The following is a 20541-nucleotide window of genomic DNA, read 5'->3' as shown; positions in this document are numbered from 1 at the left end:
AACAAGAACTTTTTATTTACTTAAAAGGAACACAGGAACATTTGAAGACCCGAGAGTTACAAGTCTCTTGAGAAGAAGCCACAAGCATTGAAGAAACTAGAGAAGATAAGACAAGAGGAGCCACAGTTCACTCTCTCAGGCAAATCCTCAAGAAGAACCCAGGATCGCCAATGCCCTCCAACCCATGTTCACAGTAATTCATAGTTTCTCTCCTTGGTGAATTATCTGTGTGCTGTGCTTACCCCGACACTGATGGTGACAATGCACCTGGTCTCACCAAACAGATGAGACTATTTTACGGCTGATAGAGGCTGAGCAGAGCTATGGGAAAACCTTAAGCATACTCCACAGCCATCTGCTTCCGGTGTTAATCCCCACCCTCCAACAACCATCTTTGTTTTGTCGGCAAGGGAGGGACCGAACTGATTCCAGAACCCTCAGAGAACTACTTGTGGTTATATAGGCAACATGTGAAGACATGATTTATATTGTGTATGCCACTTTTGTTTTGCTCTAGACTGAGTGTAATATTGTTGATACGGCTATTAACAAAGTTATTACAAAATCTGTTGAATTTTAAACTAAAAACAACTGTAAGGCACATGTCTTGCACAATTGAAATTAGACAATTCTTGCCTCTAAGTAAAATATTTGAGTAAATTTACACCACAGTTACTGAAATAGCTTCTTATTTCTGAAGAGATTTCCTAAACATTGACCCCAGAACAGAGAAACTGAAAGAAGATGAACCACTTCTATAAAAGAAACTTTTTCTATGGTAATAGATCTTTGTGTGTGAGGAGTCAGTTGAAAACAGTGATACATTTCTTTGATCAAAACAGCATGTATTGAAAAATGAAACACCATAAAAATAAATACTAGAACAGTTCATTTTTATCAAACACTTATGTAAAGGTAAAATATTTTTGCACACTGTAAATTTTAGTACAATTTACATTACATTAACTAGGTTATAACTTATGAAAATTGACAGAAACAAAAATACCTGCTTCCAACACATACACTTCTCTGATGTGTTGACAGCAATTTTATCCGCACGGTCCATTCCATTTACTTGACATTTGGGTGCATCCTTTAGCGAAATAAGCATGTCTCACTCCATTATTAGCACAGCGTATTTTGTAAATGAAATAATAGATATATAAAAATTATTTTAATATTTGCCTCAAGAGGGAGCTTACAGTTCATCTTGCAGGTCCTTTGAGATTTCAAGCCATTCCAAGCTAATGTTCTGATGCCATTCCTGATGCAGATCCAGAATTAGACAATTTTATTTTCTCTTTTGGAGCCAAGTCAGTGAATTATTATACTTCCATGCCACTTTCTTTTCTGGTGCTTTTTGAAATCCATAGTGTGGACTGAGTTGGGCTAGTTTTTGTTCTTCCTTTACTGAAAAACATAAGAAGATATAAATTCAACGTTTGGGACTTTTTATTGAAATAGACATGTTTTGGTCCAAATGGAGATATTTCAGACCCTTATAAAATGGTCTTTCTTCTCTCACCAGCATATCTATAAAAGATTCTAGATTATTCCAGTATGTGAAGATGGTAAACAGGTCATGTGAAATGATGGAAAAAACAAAATTGATCTCTGTTTGACCCTTCTTAGTTTAGAATTCAGACACATTCAAACACACACACACACACACACACACACACACACACACACAAAAGTGTCTGACATAATACCAAAAAGTTTCATTATAATCACTCATAAATTTTCAATTTATTTGATCACTGATTTTTGAAATTTTGCTTTTTGGATATTCTTCTGTTCATATGGGCTGTATTTGATGCCAAATCATAAGTACCTTCCTAGACCCCTCTTCCCCTCTGTTTTCCTGTTTTATAGTTAAGTCACTTAATCCCCTAAAGTTTGGCTTTGCTTCAGTCTCTGCAACCCATGCAGTTCAAAGTAGATTCAGGCCTTAATAACTTCCTACCTTGAGATCTGAGACTGAACTTCTCTCCTGTCAGATATAGAATCCAAGCCCACACTTCCATCCCCCCATAGTGGGCTGGCTATCTTCTCACTCTCTTTTTCATAAAATGGCCACTTCTCAGTTTCCTGCATAATTGCCTGTTCCTGAGTTTAGCTCTGAAAATCATCCTCTACCAGGCTACTTACCAAAATCTAGGTTCCTGGCTCTCATTTCCTGAGAAAGAACCCTCACCTGGATCACTTAACCACTTCTGGTTCCTGTAACTTGGGTCCTGCACTTCCTGCCTCCCACAGACAGTCTCTTCACGGACATCTGCTCCACAGCCCACAGGTAACCCATTCCATCTACTCTCAGTCTACCACATATGGCAGAACTCCATCCGATACAGAAAAGAATTCTTCCTAACAAGCCTGATCAATACAATTCTATAATACTACTTCATTGACTTCAATGTAACTGAATTTGTTACTAATAAAATACTGTGACCAAATTAAACGTTTTGAAGATTTGCTTCCAAAAAAGTATGAACAATACATCTTTTATCTATGAAGTCATCTAACATGAATGAAAAATAAACCAAGCAAAGTTTATGAAAAACAAGAAATTTTTTCAAATAGTAAATAAAAGATGGTTAAGTTATTAATGTAACTTAAATTTTGTGTAGCATTAGTATTTCATTTAAGAGTTACTACCAGTTAAGGAAACGAGTTATTGCTTTGAATATGACATGGAATGATATAAACCATTATGTGTACCAGATTGGAATTTAAACTTTCTGCAAGGCACTCAGATGATAATGGAGTTGAGTCTTTGGTGAAGTTTCTCCTTGCTTTCCTGGAAGAAAGGAAAAGGGGAGGATCTAAGAACGAATGAAATAAGCACTACAGCTAATTCCGGCATCTGGAGGTACTCGATTTTGGTTTATTTTCTCACTTGGAGAATTTGAAACAAGTGAAAACTCCTCAGATCTTCAAAGGTATAAAAACTTGGAAGACTTTTATATGAATAGAATCTCCACAATAATATATTATTTGGAAGAAGAAAAACAAACTTTAGAGAAATCTCAGTTACTGGCACTTGAGTAATTTTTATTTTAGAAATGACAGTGTCTGTATAATATTTTTAAAAATTGTTTTTCAATCTTATTTGTTATTTATAGCTCTTCCTTAACAGTTTGCTGGATTAAGGGGAAATTTATGTCACATCCTCTCTCTACTTCTCTGGTTTTCAAAATGACTAATCATCTTTCCATCTATAGCCTTAGGTATTAAGGGAATAAATGAAATATTTACTACTGTCTTTCTTCTGTACAAAATACTACCCCAAAATTTTAACTTTGTTTCCCAGATATGTTGGAAAACCCAAAGGCACAATATAGTATTAATTTTCCAGGCTTAACTTATCATTATTCAAAATATCTTATTTAAGGAGCCTGTACATCACACTTTGTGTCTCTTAAAACAATTTATGTGAACCATTTAGAGTTTACATCTATTTAACATTTTTGTTTTGTTTTTCTGGGGCTTTTTTTTTTTTAACTTAGTGGATCTTTATGGTTTATTTCAGAAACAGATGAAGATGAACTCAAATCAAAAGAAAAATATGACTTCATTTGCAGGTCCTTCCCTGATGAAGGCACTCGTTTTTGTTTAAAATACTGATAAAGGTTCCTTTTAAGAAAACAAAAAATAAAATAAGAAAAAAAATTAAACTAAATTAAAGTAAAATAAAATAAAATAAAATACTGACAAAGATGGCAAGTTTATTCTAGCAAATACGCTCTCATTTAAACACAACACCTTTTCCTTTTTATTTTAACATGTATCTATATTTCATGTATTAATTTTTAACTGATAAATTGACACACATGAAAAAATTTCATCTTTAACTCAAGGGTAGGATTAAATAGATATAAAAGAATACCCCCAAGATTGTTGCTATTAAGACATATCATTTTGATGGAAACTGCCTCCTAAAAGTGACCTATTTTTACATTTGTACTTTATTTCCTATATTCAAAAGATCCTTTGGAAATAAACAACAACCTATGACTTAAAATTTTAAAAAAGGTACTATAGAGTGTACCCAAAACCAAGTCTTACATACAACTTGGGGTCAAGTTGGAAAGGTTTAGCATTAATGCTTATATATAATAAACAAGAGACAGTATAGTATAGTTGTGTATGTTGTCAGCTTGCAAGGATTCAAATTTCAAATCTGCCACACACACTAGCTAAGAAACCCAAGGCAAACTGTATAACTCATGTAAGCCACCATATCCTCAACCGAAAAACCAAAACAAAAGAGTACCCACTTCCTATGACTTGTGAATATTAAGTGAAATAATTCATGAATCCTATAATCAAGGCCTATCTTATTAGATTGTATATTCTGGATTTGTACTGACAGAACTAAAATCAGAACTTTCTTAAGGCAAATTAAAAATATAATTCTGTACTTTTCAAATGAGCTCTGGAAAACCTATAGAAAACTTTTCAAGTTGTCTCTACATATATGAATTATTTACCTTTTATGCAGCATCTGGAAACAGCAGGTTCCAAAAGCGACCAGTATCAATAAAAGCAGTGGGATTGTTGGTATAACAACATAAATTAGATTGGGAATTATGCCTACAAAAGCAAAACAGTCTTAGTATAAAAAGATGTCTGAGGCAGAATTCTAACACTGAAACTACATAAACATTTTCCAAAACTTTAAGGTAAAATAGATTTATTGAAAATAAATGAATTCTGAGAAAGTTTCTTCTCCAATATTGAATAATCTAGTGAAATACATTTGTTTGTTTGCCATTCTCCAGTTCAATGTCCATATTTCTAAAACTATTATTAAATCTGCCATTTTCATAGGGACTAGTTTTCATGACATACTAATAATCTTAGCTATCTCACTTCATTAATCCTTCTCCATTATTACTTTAAGTAATAAGCACTGATTATTAAAATAATTGTTGATTTATTGGTTATATAATCATCTTAACCAGTAAGGTCAATGCCACAATGATATGCAAGACTCTCTGGGGTTAAATCAAAATACTAAATATTAGTAAATATTAACTAATGACACAGGCATAACCCAGAGATGCAAGATTCCAGACGCATAAGGACTTGATCTTAATTAAATTCTAAAATGAATCATTTTTTTAATCCTGTTCCATCACACTTGATAATGTTAGGTATCCTTGGTAAAATAAAACACTGCCACACTTAAGCCCCATATAAATTAAAATCACTGCATTAAACATTTCTTCAAGGTCATAAGAGGGAAAATATTCCTCATGTAATTATTTATTAGCATTTTTAATTAGGTCTAGATGTTCTGACTGGCTTTAAAATCAGGGACCTGAAAAATAAAAAGCACTAAGGTTTAATATCATGTACATGTAAGAAATGAAAATGGAAAAACTATGTGTTTTGCTAGTAAATCGAAAACTGTCAGCATTAGCAATCTAAATAATTCTAGTCAAAGTAGACCAGACTTAGATCAAACTATCCACATAACTGTACATCATGTCCTTTGTTAATAAAAGATGTATTAACTGAGGTCTAGTGATGGGGTATTTTGGGGGTAACTTGCTATGCTTTCCTTTAATCTTGAGCTCCCAACACACGACTTCAAGGACTTTAAGGATTCAGGAAACATTTTTGTTCTTTTTCCAAATAACCATCATGAACACTTATCTGTAACAGTCAAGAAGAAGAGAAAGTATTTCCTACTCTTTCATGGATTTTGGATCACCTGGGGAAAGACTCTGAGACTTAGGGTCTTTGGCTCAATCTTCACAAAGCAACTAGGATTGCTTTCTGATTTCTTAATCTTAAGGATTGCTTAAGATTTCTGTCCGATCGTCACAGGCCCATGCTAAAAGAGCGCCTAACTAACTAATCTTAGGAGAAGTTTCTGATTGGGATTTATAATTCCAATCATGGAATGTGCAACTTGCACTGGGATTTCATTGTTTCTTTGGCAGAGTAGGTTGTGCCAGGGGCTTCTGGGTTGGGAGCTCTTTGTACACATTCTGTCCACCCTGCTCACCAGTGATATCCCCTCCATATCCTGAAACCAGCCAAGGTAGGAGAACACTTACCACGGGAATCTGCAAAGGATACAAATCAGGCTTTTGCTTTTATACCCACTCCCACATCAGCCACTCACTAAACATTTACCAGCACACCATGGTTTGCAACCTGCTGAATGTGCCCATTTACATCATAATGCCTACGTGTTATGTGAAAAGTTGTGAGTGCAGGTTTCCATGTGGATTACTTAGTTTATTACTAGATATGTTGACTTGAAGTGAAAAAATAGGAAGGAAACAAATAGATTCTTCTGCTCAAAAACTAGCTCAGCATTATTAGTTCAAGGTAAACTCCCATAGGCCAAACTCAGTGAACCATATCACCAAGCAACAAGAAAATTTAGGGCCAGCATGAAGCAGAGCTTACAATTATAGTTTCTGTTCTTGTTAGGGGGCGGTTAAAAACAGGTGAATTCATTACCTGCTTCAGTAACGACCACATTTTGATGGGTGTCTCCTGGTTGATTTGTAAAATAAGTCTTTTCTACAGGAGAAGTTGGATTAATCTCTGTAAATAATTGGTACAGGCATCATATATAATGATAAAGAAGAGAAATACAAACACAGATGAAAATAAAACTTTATAATAAAATAATGTAAACACCAGAGTTTCAATTTCTGAATACTTTATGGATTAAAAATTATATCTTGAATTTAAATTTACATGAAATTATTCAACTGTGAAGTCATCATTTCTTTACCTTTGAATAAAGTAACCAGTTGATAAATCTTTGTGACTCAGATCGACTTGGTCCTTGCAACCCCCAAACTGCCTTTAGCAATCAATACCATGTCTATACTGACAACAGCCTGCTACAGCCAATCATGACCCAACACGTAGAAAGAAAGGCAACAAGAAGCAGGAATTGGGAGTCTAAGAATGTGAGACACTAAGTGCCATTCCAAGACAAGCCTAGATGGCTTCTTCATTAATATCAGTGCAATATCTAGGTTTCTCCATGCAATAAAATCAGCAGACGACTGTACATGGATGCATTTGGAATAGGTGATTCAAACAGCGATGTTCTAAAGCACATTTCTGTCCTAGAAAAACAATGCCATACTTAGATGTGCTTTCAGTAGCATCTATTTCTTTAAAAATATTAATAATAATAAATTAAGGCTTGCAAGTTATTTCTTTCCCTGGTTTTACAAGATAAGATCTTTTTAATGGTTATACAATTTAAAACTGTCAAAATTTGGGAAGCCTGGGTGGCTCAGTTGGTTAAGCAGCTGCCTTCGGCTCTGGTCATGATCCCGGGGTCCTGGGATCAAGTCCCGCAGACGGCTCCTTGCTCGGCGGGGAGCCTGCTTCTCCTTCTGCCTCTGCCTGCCTCTCTGCCTGCCTGTGCTCGCTCGCTCTCTCTCCCTCTCTGTCTGACGAATAAATAAATAAAATCTTAAAAAAAAATGTCAAAATTTCTTACATGATCTGGTATTGTTCTGCTATTTTTTTTTTACGTAAGGCACTATTTGGTAAATTAATAGTTCAGTGAAAGTAAGTTGAATCAATGAGAACAAAAAAACCCATAACTTGTCTTCATTTGTTTCAAAAATATAATTCTGTTTATGTTTGATAACTGATGGAAAAGAAAAAAATAAAACACAGGCAGCATTCTATATTAGTTCAGCATGTTAAATCATTTTTAATATTAGATTGGCTACTCTAATTTGGCCACATAGTCTTTCTTTATTGGACATTTATCATACACTGTCCTGTAATAACATTTATTATTCTTCCACACATATTTCACCCTAACACTTCAATATCCTCCTATAAGTTTTAGATACAGTTCTATCCTACACATTTTTCTACATAACTTGGGCCCTCTATGCCAGTTGCTGCTTTAATGGGGTTTGGTGCACAAATATACAGATTTAATACAATTTACCAATATAGAACTGGTTATTTTTTAAAAATAATCTTAATAATCTTTAGATCAATATAATTTCTCATTAACAACATTTTAGAAACTTAACGTAAACACTATTTTTTTTTTATTTCCAGCATAACAGTATTCATTATTTTTGCACCACACCCCGTGCTCCATGCAATCCGTGCCCTCTATAATACCCACCACCTGGTACCCCAACCTCCCACCCCCCGTCCCTTCAAAACCCTCAGATTGTTTTTCAGAGTCCATAGTCTCTCATGGTTCACCGTAAACCTGGTGATTCACAGACCTGTACCCCTGGGGATAGAGTATTATGCCTCAATCAGAAAGGATGAATACCCAACTTTTGTAGCAACATGGACGGGACTGGAAGAGATTATGCTGAGTGAAATAAGTCAAGCAGAGAGAGTCAATTATCATATGGTTTCACTTATTTGTGGAGCAAAACACTATTTTTAATGTCTAAGAAAAAGAGGGCATAATGTAATTTTAATAAGTGTGAACATTAGATTCAGAAGGATCCCCATGAAAATGTCTTAAGATAACACTGATAGACACAGAAAATAGATATGTAACTCACAAGGCAATAACAAAAAATTGAGAAGAGAGTAAGAAAATCAATTAGTGAGTTATTCCAAGTCTTCATAACTAGGTTAATTATTTACTACTTCAGATATCATTAGTCATATTTTAGATGGTGTGTAGGGGGCAGAAAGAGGAGACTAAGTTCAAACCACACAGTGCTTCGGGGAGCTGGAGAATAAAGTTCAAAATAATTGGTGTCCTAATTCATGCATTTTAATAAATCCCACTGCTTACTCCTCCAACCCCCTCACCATTAAAAACTAATCATTCTCCACTAAAAGAGCATTGACTATAGAAAGAAGAAATTTAATCAAATTAGCCTCCTCCATAAACAAAACACTCAGCCTAAGGAAGGTTAACAAGTAGAAGACAAATATTTAAAATAAAATAAAGAAATACATATTTAGACTATTAGAATAAAGAATAAAAATTCTAACTATATTAATAAGACTGTAAATATAGCTATACATTTATAACAATAAAACTGCACATGTGCACCAAAAACAAAAAAAAAATACATAAAGGAATCTTATTCACAAAGTATATTTGTGAATTATTTGAAGATTTAGGTAGAATATAGAAGACAGAGAAATATATATATATATATATTATCTTAAGTGCTCCTCCATGAGTAATATGAACCTAGATTACCTACACAAAACAAGTAAAGAAGATTCTGGGCTTGGCAGTGTCCTCAATAATTTGGTAAGTAGGAATGCAAAATAAAAATAAAATAAATGTATGAAGAGTCAAATAGTTTACCTAAAATCCCAAAGAAAGGAGAAAGAAATAGTAAGGATACTCTATAACATACTTTGTTTCATTCAATAGTACACAGTATCACCAATGGAAAGTATCAGAGAATTTTAACTTTATATTTTTCTAAGAAAAAAAAATTAAGACAAAGAACATAAGTGCATAACAGATTTGGCTTTGCAAAGGCTTCTAAGAGGGTAATGATGGATTTAGGGCTTTAAAGAATAAACTCACCGGGGATAAAGAAAGCTGGCTAATACACTGAAGAGCAGGATAAATATAAAGAGAAGGGTGAATCTAATCCAAATAATCTCTGGTGCTTTAAGGTCTTATGAGAAAGGAATCATGTAATTTCAAGAGAATAATAGAAATAGCAGTACTTGATTCTAATTGCCTTCCATGAACACATTTTGAGGTCAAGTAGACAGCCCCTCAGAAGACTTCAAATGGCACTTCCCAGCACTGAGAAGGAGAAAAACATAAAAAAACTCTCAAAGCCTAGGTGTCTAGCTTGACTTTCTCAGGTGATTAAAAAAATTAGTTTATGTAATTTTGGTTAGTCTCTATTTTTTGTCAAATATTAATTTAGTGGAACTGCCTTCTTAAAGGTATTTTAAATTTACTATGTCCACAGGAAACCCCACCAGTGTAGCTCAGGACAAGACAATCTTCCCATGCTGCCCATGACAAGAAGTCGGAGACTTCAAACCAAAGCTATCAATGGGGTAGATTCCAAAGAATGACAAAAAGGAAGACCATGGCACAAGCCCCTAATCTTTTTCCACTATGCCTCAGTGAGCTAGAATCAGTCTGACTTCCAATGAGGAGCACATGTGAAGTGGCAATGTCAACAAAAGAGATGCTAATGTTCCCAGAGGAAAGTCATTTTGTTCCCTTAAATGCATTGGATAATCATCCAATGATCTGTCACTCACATGTGTAAATCCCTAGGTGCTTTCATTGCATTGATGATTTATACCAACTTCAAAAACTTTACACTACATATTTAAAATATTTTAAAATAGACATTTATTCTTCATAAAAATCTGTTTACAAAAACACAATTTGACCTGAACATTGGAAATGTTATTCTCCCGGCCTTGAGTCAAGATATCAGAGGAGTAGCAGGCTGAGATGACATCAGGTAGCAGGAGATTAGCTAGAGAGCTTATCAAACCATTCTGAACACCTACAAATCCAACAGGAGATCGAAGAGAAGAAGAGCAGCAATTCTAGATACAGAAAATGACCACTTTCTGAAAGGTAGGACGGGCGATAAGTAAATCCAAAGCAACGGGATGATAGACTGCGGGGGGAGGGGCTGGCTCCTGGCAAGCGGCGGAGCCATGGAGCACAAAATCAGAACTTTTAAAAATCTGCTCCACTGAGGGACATCACTCCAGAGGCTAAACCGGGGTGAAGCCCACTTGGGGACAGTGTGGTCTCAGGTCCCATGGAGTCACAGAAGGATCGAGGGTGTCTGAGTGTTGCAGAGCTCACAGGTATTAAAGCAGGGAAGCTGGCTACAGAGACAAAGCCAAGGAGTGAGCTCTCAACTCAGGGCTACCTTAAATTGTGATCCATGGCACAGACCAGTGGTCTGTGAGTGAGGACCCCACCAGATCCAAGAGATCCCCACTGGAAGAGCTCAGGAATGTGCAGGGTTCAGAGACTACAGGTGGGGCTGTGTGCCAGAGACAAAGAAGCTTGGTCACAGTCTGGGTGAGCTCGGAGCGTTGCCAGAGGCCAGGGAGATGGGAGTGCTGAGCGCTTTTCTCCGAGGGCGCACTGAAGAGTGGGGCCCCGAGCTCTTGGCTCCTCCAGGCCAGAGATTGGGAGGCTGCCATTTTCATTACTGACCTCCAGAACTCTGCGGAAAGTGTTCAGGGAACAAAAGCTCCTGAAAGCTAACCCGAGCGGGTTACTTAGCCTGGCCCCTGGTAAGGGCGGTGCAATTCTGCCTGGGACAAAGACACTTGAGAATCACCACAACAGGCCCCTCCCCAAGGAGAACAGCAAGAAATCCAGCCATAACCATGTTCACTTACCAAGGAGAACAGCTGAATTCCAGAGGAGGAGAAAGCAAAGAATGGAATTCATGGCTTTCTCCCCATGATTCTTCAGTCTTGCAAAGTTAATTAATTTTTTTAATTTTATGTTTTTCTTCTGCTATTTTTCTTAACTTTTACCCTTTCCTCTTTTAACATTCTTTTTTTTTTAATTAATTTTTTATTTTTTATAAACATATATTTTTATCCCCAGGGGTACAGGTCTGTGAATCACCAGGTTTACACACTTCACAGCATTCACCAAAGCACATACCCTCCCCAATGTCCATAATCCCACCCCCTTCTCCCAAGCCCCCTCCCCCCAGCAACCCTCAGTTTGTTTTGTGAGATTAAGAGTCACTTATGGTTTGTCTCCCTCCCAATCCCATCTTGTTTCATTTATTCTTCTCCTACCCACTTAAGCCCCCATGTTAACATTCTTTAACTAGTTTATATAAACAATACCTTTCAAAAAATCATTATTATAGTCATATTTTATCCTTCATTGTATCTAACTTTATTTTTTGTATACACATAGGGTTTTTTCTTCTAAAAAAAATTGGGATACAACTTCTTCTAATAGATCACAGGGCTTTGTTCTAGTCTCCAGCCTGAGGAATTCCCTCCACTTTCTTTTTCTTTATTCTCCCAACCAACTTATCAACTCCTTTTTTAGAAATTAAAAAAAAAAAATTCATCTTTATACTCATATTCTATCCCTTCATCATGTTTACCCTTATATATGTTTTTCATTCTTTAAAATATTGGGAGGTAGTTTCTTCTAAAAGACCAAAACTCCAAAATTAAGTGGGCGATCCTGTTTTATTCACCAGTCTTACATATATATGGTTTTTCTTTTTTAATATTCTTTTCTTTCTTTATTTTTTCTTCTTTTATTTATTTTTTCTGAACGTCTTTTTACCCCCTTTCTCCCCCTCCACAATTTGGGGTGTTGTCTGATTTGGTTAAAGCATATTTTCCTGGGGTTTTTTCAACCCTTTTAGTATCTTATTTGCTCCTTCATATATTCTTATCTGAGTAAAATGACAAGGCAGAAAAACTCACCACACACACACACACACACACACAAAAAGAAAAAGAGACAGTACCAAAGACCAGGGACCTAATCAATACGGACATTGATAATATATCAGATCTAGAATTCAGAATGATGATTCTCAAGGTGCCAGCTGGGCTCAACAAAGGCATGGAAGATATTAGAGAAACAAAAATAAATTTATTTCTGGAGAAATAAAATAACTAAAGTCTAACCAAGTTGAAATCAAAAAAGCTATCAATGAGGTGCAATAAAAAAATGGAGGCTCTTGCTGCTAGGATAAATGAGGCAGAAGAGAGAATTAGTGATATAGAAGACCAAATGACAGAGAATAAAGAAGTGGAGCAAAAGAGAAACAAACAACCACTGGACCATGACGGGGGATTTCAAGAGATAAGTGATACCATAAGACAAAACAACATTAGAGTAATTGGGATTCCAGAAGAAGAAGAAAGAGAGAGGGGAGCAGAAGGTATATTGGAAAGAATTATTGTAGAGAATTTCCCTAATATGGCAAAGGGAACAAGCATCAAAATCCAGGAGGCACAGAGAACCCCCCTCAAAATCAATAAGAATAGGTCCACACCCCATAACCTAATAGTAAAATTTACAAGTCTTAGCGACAAAGAGAAAATCCTGAAAGCAGCCTGGGACAAGAAGTCTGTAACATACAATGGTAAAAGTATTAGATTGGGAACAGACTTATCCACAGACACCTGGCAGGCCAGAAAGAACTGGCATGATATATTCAGAGCACTAAACAAGAAAAAACATTCAGCCAAGAATAATATATCCAGCTAGGCTATCATTGAAAATAGGAGGAGAGATAAAAAGCTTCCAGGACAAACAAAAACTGAAAGAATTTGCAAACACTAAACCAGCTCTACAGGAAATATTGAAAGGGGTCCTCTAAGCAAAGAAAGACCCTAAAAATAGTAGATCAGAAAGGAACAGAGACAATATACAGTAACAGTCACCTTACAGGCAATACAATGGCACTAAATTCATATCTCTCAATAGTTACCCTGAATGTTAATGGGCTAAATGCCCCAATCAAAAGACACAGGGTATCAGAATGGATAAAAAAATAAAACCCATCAATATGCTGCCTACAAGAAAGTTATTTTAGACCCAAAGACACCTCCAGATTTAAAGTGAGGGGTTGGAAAACAATTTACCATGCTAATGGACATAAAAAGAAAGCTGGGGTGGCAATCCTTCTATCAGATCAATTGGACTTTAAGCTAAAGACTATAACAAAAGATAAGGAAGGACACTATATCATACTCAAAGGGTCTGTCCAACAAGAAGATCTAACAATTTTAAATATCTATGCCCCTAACATGGGAGCAGCCAACTATATAAACCAATTAATAATAAAATCAAAGAAACACATCAACAGCAATATAATAATAGTAGGGGACTTTAACTCTCCCCTCACTGAAATAGACAGATTATCTAAGCAAAAATCAACAAGGAAGTAAAGGCCTTAAATGGCACACTGGACGAGATGGGCATCACAAATATATTCAGAACATTCCGTCCCAAAGCAACAGGATATATATTTTCTCTAGAGTACATGGAACATTCTCCGGAATAGATCACATCCTGGGTCATAAATCAGAACTCAACTGGTATCAAAAGACTGGGATCATTCCCTGCACATTTTTAGACCACAATGCTCTGAAGTTAGAACTCAATCACAAGATGAAATTTGGAAAGAATCCAAATATATGGAGAGTAAAGATCACCCTTCTAATGAATGAATGGGTCAACCAAGAAATTAAAGAAGAATTGAAAAAATTCATGGTAACAAATGATAACAAAAATACAACAGTTCAAAATCTGTGAGACACAGCAAAGGCAGTCCTGAGAGGAAAATATATAGCGATTCAAGCCTTTCTCAAGAAACAAGAAAAGTCTCAAATACACAACCTAACCCTACACTTGAAGGAGCTGGAGAAAGAACAACAAAGAAAGCCTAAACCCAGAAGAAGAGAAATAATAAAGATCAGAGCAGAAATCAATGAAATAGAAACCAAAAAAAAAAAAAAAAATAGAACAAATCAATGAAACTAGGAGCTGGTTCTTTGAAAGAATTAATAAGAGTAATAAACCCCTGGCCAGACTTATCAAAAAGAAATGAAAAAGGACCCAAGTTAATAAAATCATGAATGAAAGAGGAGAGATCACAACCAACACCAAAGAAATATAAACAATTATAAGAACATATTATGAGCAACTATATGTCAGCAAATTTGACAATCTGGAAGAAATGGATGCATTCCTAGAGACATATAAACTACCAAAACTGAACCAGGAAGAAATAGAAAGCCTGAACAGACCCATAACCAGTAAGGAGACTGAAGCAGTCATCAAAAATCTCCCAACAAACAAGAGCCTAGGGCCAGATGGCTTCCCAGGGGAATTCTATCAAACATTTAAGGAAAAAAATTAATTCATATTCTTCTGAAACTATTCCAAAAAATAGATATGGAAGGAAAACTTCCAAACTCATTTTATGAGGTCAGCATTACCTTGATCCCAAAACCATACACAGATCCCATCAAAAAAGATAATTACAGACAAATATCCTTGATGAACACAGATGCAAAAATTCTCACCAAAATATTAGCCAGTAGAATCCAACAGTATATTAAAATGATTATTCACCATGACCAAGTGGAATTTATTCCAGGGCTGCAAGATTGGTTAAACATCTACACATCAATCAATGTGATACATTAATAAAAGAAAGAACAAGAACCATATGATACTCTCAATAGATGCTGAAAAAGCATTTTTTAATATATTTTTTAAATTTTTATTTATGTGAGAGAGAGAATATGAGCAGGGAGAAGGTCAGAGAGAGAAGCAGACTCCCCATGGAGCTGGGAGCCCGATGCAGGACTCCATCCCGGGACTCCAGGATCATGACCTGAGCCGAAAGCAGCTGCTTAACCAATTGAGCCACCCAGACGCCCCCTGAAAAAGCATTTGACAAAGTACAGCATCCTTTCCTGATCCAAACTCTGCAGAGTGTAGGGATGGAGGGTACATACCTCAATATCATCAAAGCCATCTATGAAAAACCCACTACAAATATAATTCTCAATGGAGAAAAACTGAGAGCTTTTCCACTAAGGTCAGGAACATGGCAGGATTGTCCATGATCACCACTGCTATTCAGCATAGTACTAGAAGTCCTAGCCTCAGCAATCAGAAAACAAAAATAAATTAAAGGCATCCAAATTGGCAAAGAAGTGAAACCCTCAGTCTTTGCAGATGATTTGATACTATATGTGGAAAACCCAAAAGACTCCACTCCAAATCTGCTAGAACTTATACAGGAATTCAGTAAAGTGTCAGGATATAAAATCAATACACAGAAATCAGTTGCATTTCTTTACACCAACAACAAGACAGAAGAAAGAGAAATTGAGAAGTCAACCCCATTTACAATTGCAACCAAAACCATAAGATACCTAGGAATAAACCTAACCAAATTGGCAAAGAATGTATACTCAGAAAACTATAAAGTACTCATGAAAGAAATTGAGGAAGACACAAAGAAATGGAAAAATGTTCCATGTTCATGGATTAGAAGAACAAATATTGTGAAAATGTCTATGCTACCTAAAGCAATCTATATGTTTAATGCTATCCCTATCAAAATCCCATCAATTTATTTCAAAGAAATGGAACAAATAATCCTAAAATTTATATGGAACCAGAAAAGAACTCAAATAGCCAGAGGAATATTGAAAAAGAAAACCAAAGTTGGTGGCATCACAACTCCAGACTTCAAGCTCTATTACAAAGCTGTCAACATCAAGACAGTATGGTACTGCCACAAAAACAGACACATAGATCAATGTAACAGAATAGAGAGCCCAGAAATAGACCCTCAACTCTATGGTCAACTAATCTTCGACAAAGCAGGAAAGAATGTCCAGTGGAATAAAGATAGTCTCTTCAACAAATGGGGTTGGGAAAATTGGACAGCCACATGCAGAAAATGAAATTGGACCATTTCCTTACACCACACACGAAAATAGACTCAAAATGGATGAAGGACCTCAATGTGAGAAAGGAATCCATCAAAATCCTTGAGGAGAACACAGGCAGCAACCTCTTCGACCTCAGCTGCAGAAACTTCTTCCTAGTAACATACCAAAGGCAAGGGAAGCAAGGGCAAAAATGAACTACTGGGACTTCATCAAGATCAAAAGCTTTTGCACAGCAAAGGAAAGGGTTAACAAAACCAAAAGACAACTGACAGAATGGGAGAAGATATTTGCAAATGACATATCAGATGAAGGGTTAGTATCCAAAATCCACAAAGGGCTCAGCAAACTCAACACCCAAAGAACAAATAATCCAATCCAGAAATGGGCAGAGGACATGAACAGACATTTCTGCAAAGAAGACACCCAGATGGCCAACAGACACATGAAAAAGTGCTCCACATCACTCGGGATCAGGGAAATACAAATCAAAACCACAATGAGATATCACCTGACACCAGTCATAATGGCTAAAATTAACAAGTCAGGAAATGACAGATGCTGGTGAGGATGCAGAGAAAGGGGAACCCTCCTACACTGTTGGTGGGAATGCAAGCTGGGGCAACCACTCTGGAAAACAGCATGGAGGTTCCTCAAAAAGTTGAAAATAGAGCTACCCTATGACCCAGCAATTGCACTAGTGGGTATTTACCCTAAAGATACAGATGCAGTGATCTGAAAAGGCATGTACACCCAAATGTTTATAGCAGCAATGTCCACAGTAGCCAAACTATAGAAAGAACCTAGATGTCCATCAACAGATGAATGGATAAAGAAGAGGTGGTATATATACACAATGGAATACTATGCAGCCATCAAAAGAAATTAAATCTTGCCATTTGCGATGACGTGGATGGAATTAGAGGGTATTATGCTTAGTGAAATAAGTCAATCGGTGAAAGACAACTATCATATGATCTCCCTGATATGAGGAATTGGAGATGCAACGTTGGGGGATGTTGGGGGTAGGAAAAGAATAAATGAAACAAGATGGGATCGGGAGGGAGACAAACCATAAGAGACTTTTAATCTCACAAAACAAACTGAGGGTTGCTGGGGGGAGGGGGGTGGGAGAGGGTGGTGGGGTTATGGACATTGGGGAGGGTATGTGTTATGGTGAGTGCTATGAAGTATGTAAACCTGGCGATTCACAGACCTGTACCCCTGGGGCTAATACATTATATGTTAATAAAGAAAAAAAAAAGAAAAAAGAAAAAGAAATGTTATTTTCCCTTAAATACAGGTCTCCAAATGTGTCCAGTTACCCCTTCTGCTTAACTGACTGGGCAATTTGTTCTATAGCATAAAGTATTTTTCAGGACACTGAGCTCTATGACAAGCTGCAGAGAAAGTCTGGGTTTCACAGCAGAGAAACACAAAGAGTCAAAGGCAGTAAAGCCTAAATATAAATAGTGAAGATCAAAATATAACCAAATATGACAAAATCCGTTATCCCTATTTATGGTATTTCCTACCTGGTTCATACTTGCAGATGTAATTGTGCTTCATGTTGCACCTGTCATCATTCCACTGGTAAAGGTAGGGACCCCCAAGGCCTGGATTGGCCGTTGGTTGATGATACATCACAACACATTTCTCACTTCCACAGGAAGGTTCATCAGTATACCAGTTTCTGTAAACAGAGCAACAGGAACACCTCGAAGTGATTTCACCCATTCTATTCTTTTTGTTCTGCTTTTTGTTTTGAGTTTTTATTTAAATTCCAGTTAGTGAACGTTGAGTGAAATATTAGTTTCAGAAGTAGAATTTAGTGATTCATCACTTACATACGACACCCAGTACTCATCACAACAAGTGCCCTCCTTAATACCCAACACCCACTTGGCTTCTTCCATTCTGACATCCTCTACAGGTGAACAGAAATCTCCCTTCTCTCTTTTGAGTCCCCCAGAGAACATCCAACTTTTCAGGACACCTACTCACCGGTACTGGGAAGCACTTCCATCAGACCACTGGTAGAGATCTGGGCAGGCACCAGATGTCTGCCCCTCTCCGTTTCGCCAAAGCCCTATCCAGAAATCACCATCAGAAATTCCCGTTCCTGGTTTTGTCAGGTTTTGCAACATACTTTCTATTAACTTCTGTTCTGCCTCATTCTCCAGGCTGAGAAGGGCTCCCCCCTCACTCTCACAAGCAAGGCGTGCCTCCTGGAAGCTCACTCGGCTCGACAGTTCATGGAAGTAGGCCATTTTGTAGCAGGGATGCTTGAGGTCAGCAAAACACACCTTCTGGCCTGAAAAAAAGATGCTATGTATTGATTACCCGAGCTATATTCATAAGCTATTATGAATTAAGGTTAAAGAGCCAATCAACACAGGATGCACTCTCCCAAGAACGATTGTTCCACTGCATCATTTTATAAGGTTTATTTTTTAAATTATTACTTTCAATTTATAAAAGCAAATTGATTCCCTAAGTAACTTCTAACACAAACTTCAAAACACTTTACTTAAAGAAAATTTCTGTAAAGGGAACTCATGATTCTTCTGGCTTAGATATAAACTAATTATCACAGCATATGAAGGTAGCTAAAGAAATTTCAAGTATATGGAGAGCTAAAAGGCCAAAACTATGCAAGAAAAACAATTCATAAAATAATTTAATTTAAAAAAACAAATAAAATTTTTAAAAGCAATGTTTAGAAGGTATGAAAAACCTTTATAAAAGGTGGGAAATTTGAGGCATAAATATTTGCTTTTATTGTATATACATTAAATACATTACATTGAAAGTTAATAGAGGTCAAAATTAAAGTAATTCTAGTAATAATTTATTAATAAAATACAGCATTAAAAGTGACAGGATAGATTTCTAGAGTAGTATAGAGTAATCTTTGAGAAAATTCTCATTCTTAATTCTCTGAATATTTTCTGGTTTGATAGGTGATCTCCATGTGTGGTCTCCAGTCGCTCAGCCAATGACTTCTCTGTTTCTACACAGACATCTCAAATGAGTTATAAACTCCAAATAGAATGTCCCAAATTTGAACTTAGACAATCAAGATTTTATCTATTTCAGAGAGAGAGAGAGAGAGAATGGAAGAAAACGAGTGCACATGAGGGGCGTGGGGAGAGGGTATAGAGGGCAAGGGGAAGGGAGGAGAGGAAAGAATCTCAAGCAGACTCCAGAAGCCACGTGCAGGGGTCACACTGGATCTCACAACACCGAGGTCACCATCCCAGCTGAAACCAAGAGTTGGACGTTCAACAGACTGAGCCACTCAGGGTCCCCTGAACTCAGAGAATCAAATACTAAAAACGAACAAACAAACAAAAAAGAAAGGCTTTTTAAATATGAAACAAATAAATACATCAGGTAATAAAGGTGCTTTTAAAATCTCATCTATTGCTGATTATTGTCAATCTCTGATAACTTGGATAGAGATCTCGGTAAACTAAAATTTGGCCAAATGTGTCTTTCAAACACCGTTAAATTAAAAACAACTTAGGTATTGTGTGTGAGAACAAATTGTTTTTCAGCTTTAGAATCTCCATTTATGTATTAAATGGAGACATATTAAATAAAATGACTTCTTCAAATTTAACCTAAAAGATGCCTTATTAGACTAGTTGCAATTACTTCCTTTATGAGTTTGAAAGTGGTAACACTGCCTTTCTTTTCAACTTTCCCTAATTTAGGGCCACTTGGGTGGTTCAACATATAGACTCTTGATTTACTTCTGCTCCTTATACCACCAGGCAACTATGCCAAATTATAGAGATAATCTCCAGATTAGCTTCTTTGTTTCACTTCTGTTCTCTTCTGTAAACATTAAAAATAGTGCATCCCTCTCTGTCACTATTTCTTTTTCCCAATCTGCTGCCCAGACCCTCTATTAGTTTCTTTGCCTTCTTCCAATTTCAGCTTAGGTTTGGTCTCGGAAAACAGACTACCAAGTATTTTATGTAAAATTAAGTCAAATTACTTTATGCGAAGAAATTAAGGCAGAGCTCTACAGCTTTCTTAAGATTTGTCTGCATGAACATTATTCTTGTTGGGATTGAAGGCTTTTCTCAGCAGGTATTTAGTTTTGGAGCCGATCAAGAAAAT

The 20541-nt window shown here is 36.4% G+C and overlaps 1 protein-coding gene across 2 annotated transcripts in view; it reads right to left on the bottom strand.

Moving 5' to 3' along the window:
- The window catches only part of CHODL (chondrolectin), a 28946-nt gene continuing 8405 nt past the window's right edge, over positions 1-20541 (bottom strand). The window contains exons 2-7 of one of the 2 annotated variants that reach the window (XM_032353011.1): positions 18415-18724; positions 17946-18103; positions 6484-6570; positions 4494-4596; positions 2722-2800; positions 1327-1410 (exon numbers count right to left, since the gene is read on the bottom strand). In XM_032353011.1, coding sequence (XP_032208902.1) covers positions 1408-1410; positions 2722-2800; positions 4494-4596; positions 6484-6570; positions 17946-18103; positions 18415-18724 — 740 coding nt within the window. In that variant the 3' untranslated portion in view covers positions 1327-1407. Of the gene's footprint in view, positions 1411-2721; positions 2801-4493; positions 4597-6483; positions 6571-17945; positions 18104-18414; positions 18725-20541 lie in introns of both variants that reach the window. The other variant, XM_032353002.1, reaches the window with a different exon arrangement.

This window comes from Mustela erminea, chromosome 1 (genome assembly GCF_009829155.1).
Source record: "Mustela erminea isolate mMusErm1 chromosome 1, mMusErm1.Pri, whole genome shotgun sequence".
Taxonomy (NCBI): Eukaryota; Metazoa; Chordata; class Mammalia; order Carnivora; family Mustelidae; genus Mustela; species Mustela erminea.
The sequence above is the reverse complement of the archived record's forward strand: the minus strand, read 5'-3'. Positions and strand labels throughout refer to the sequence as shown.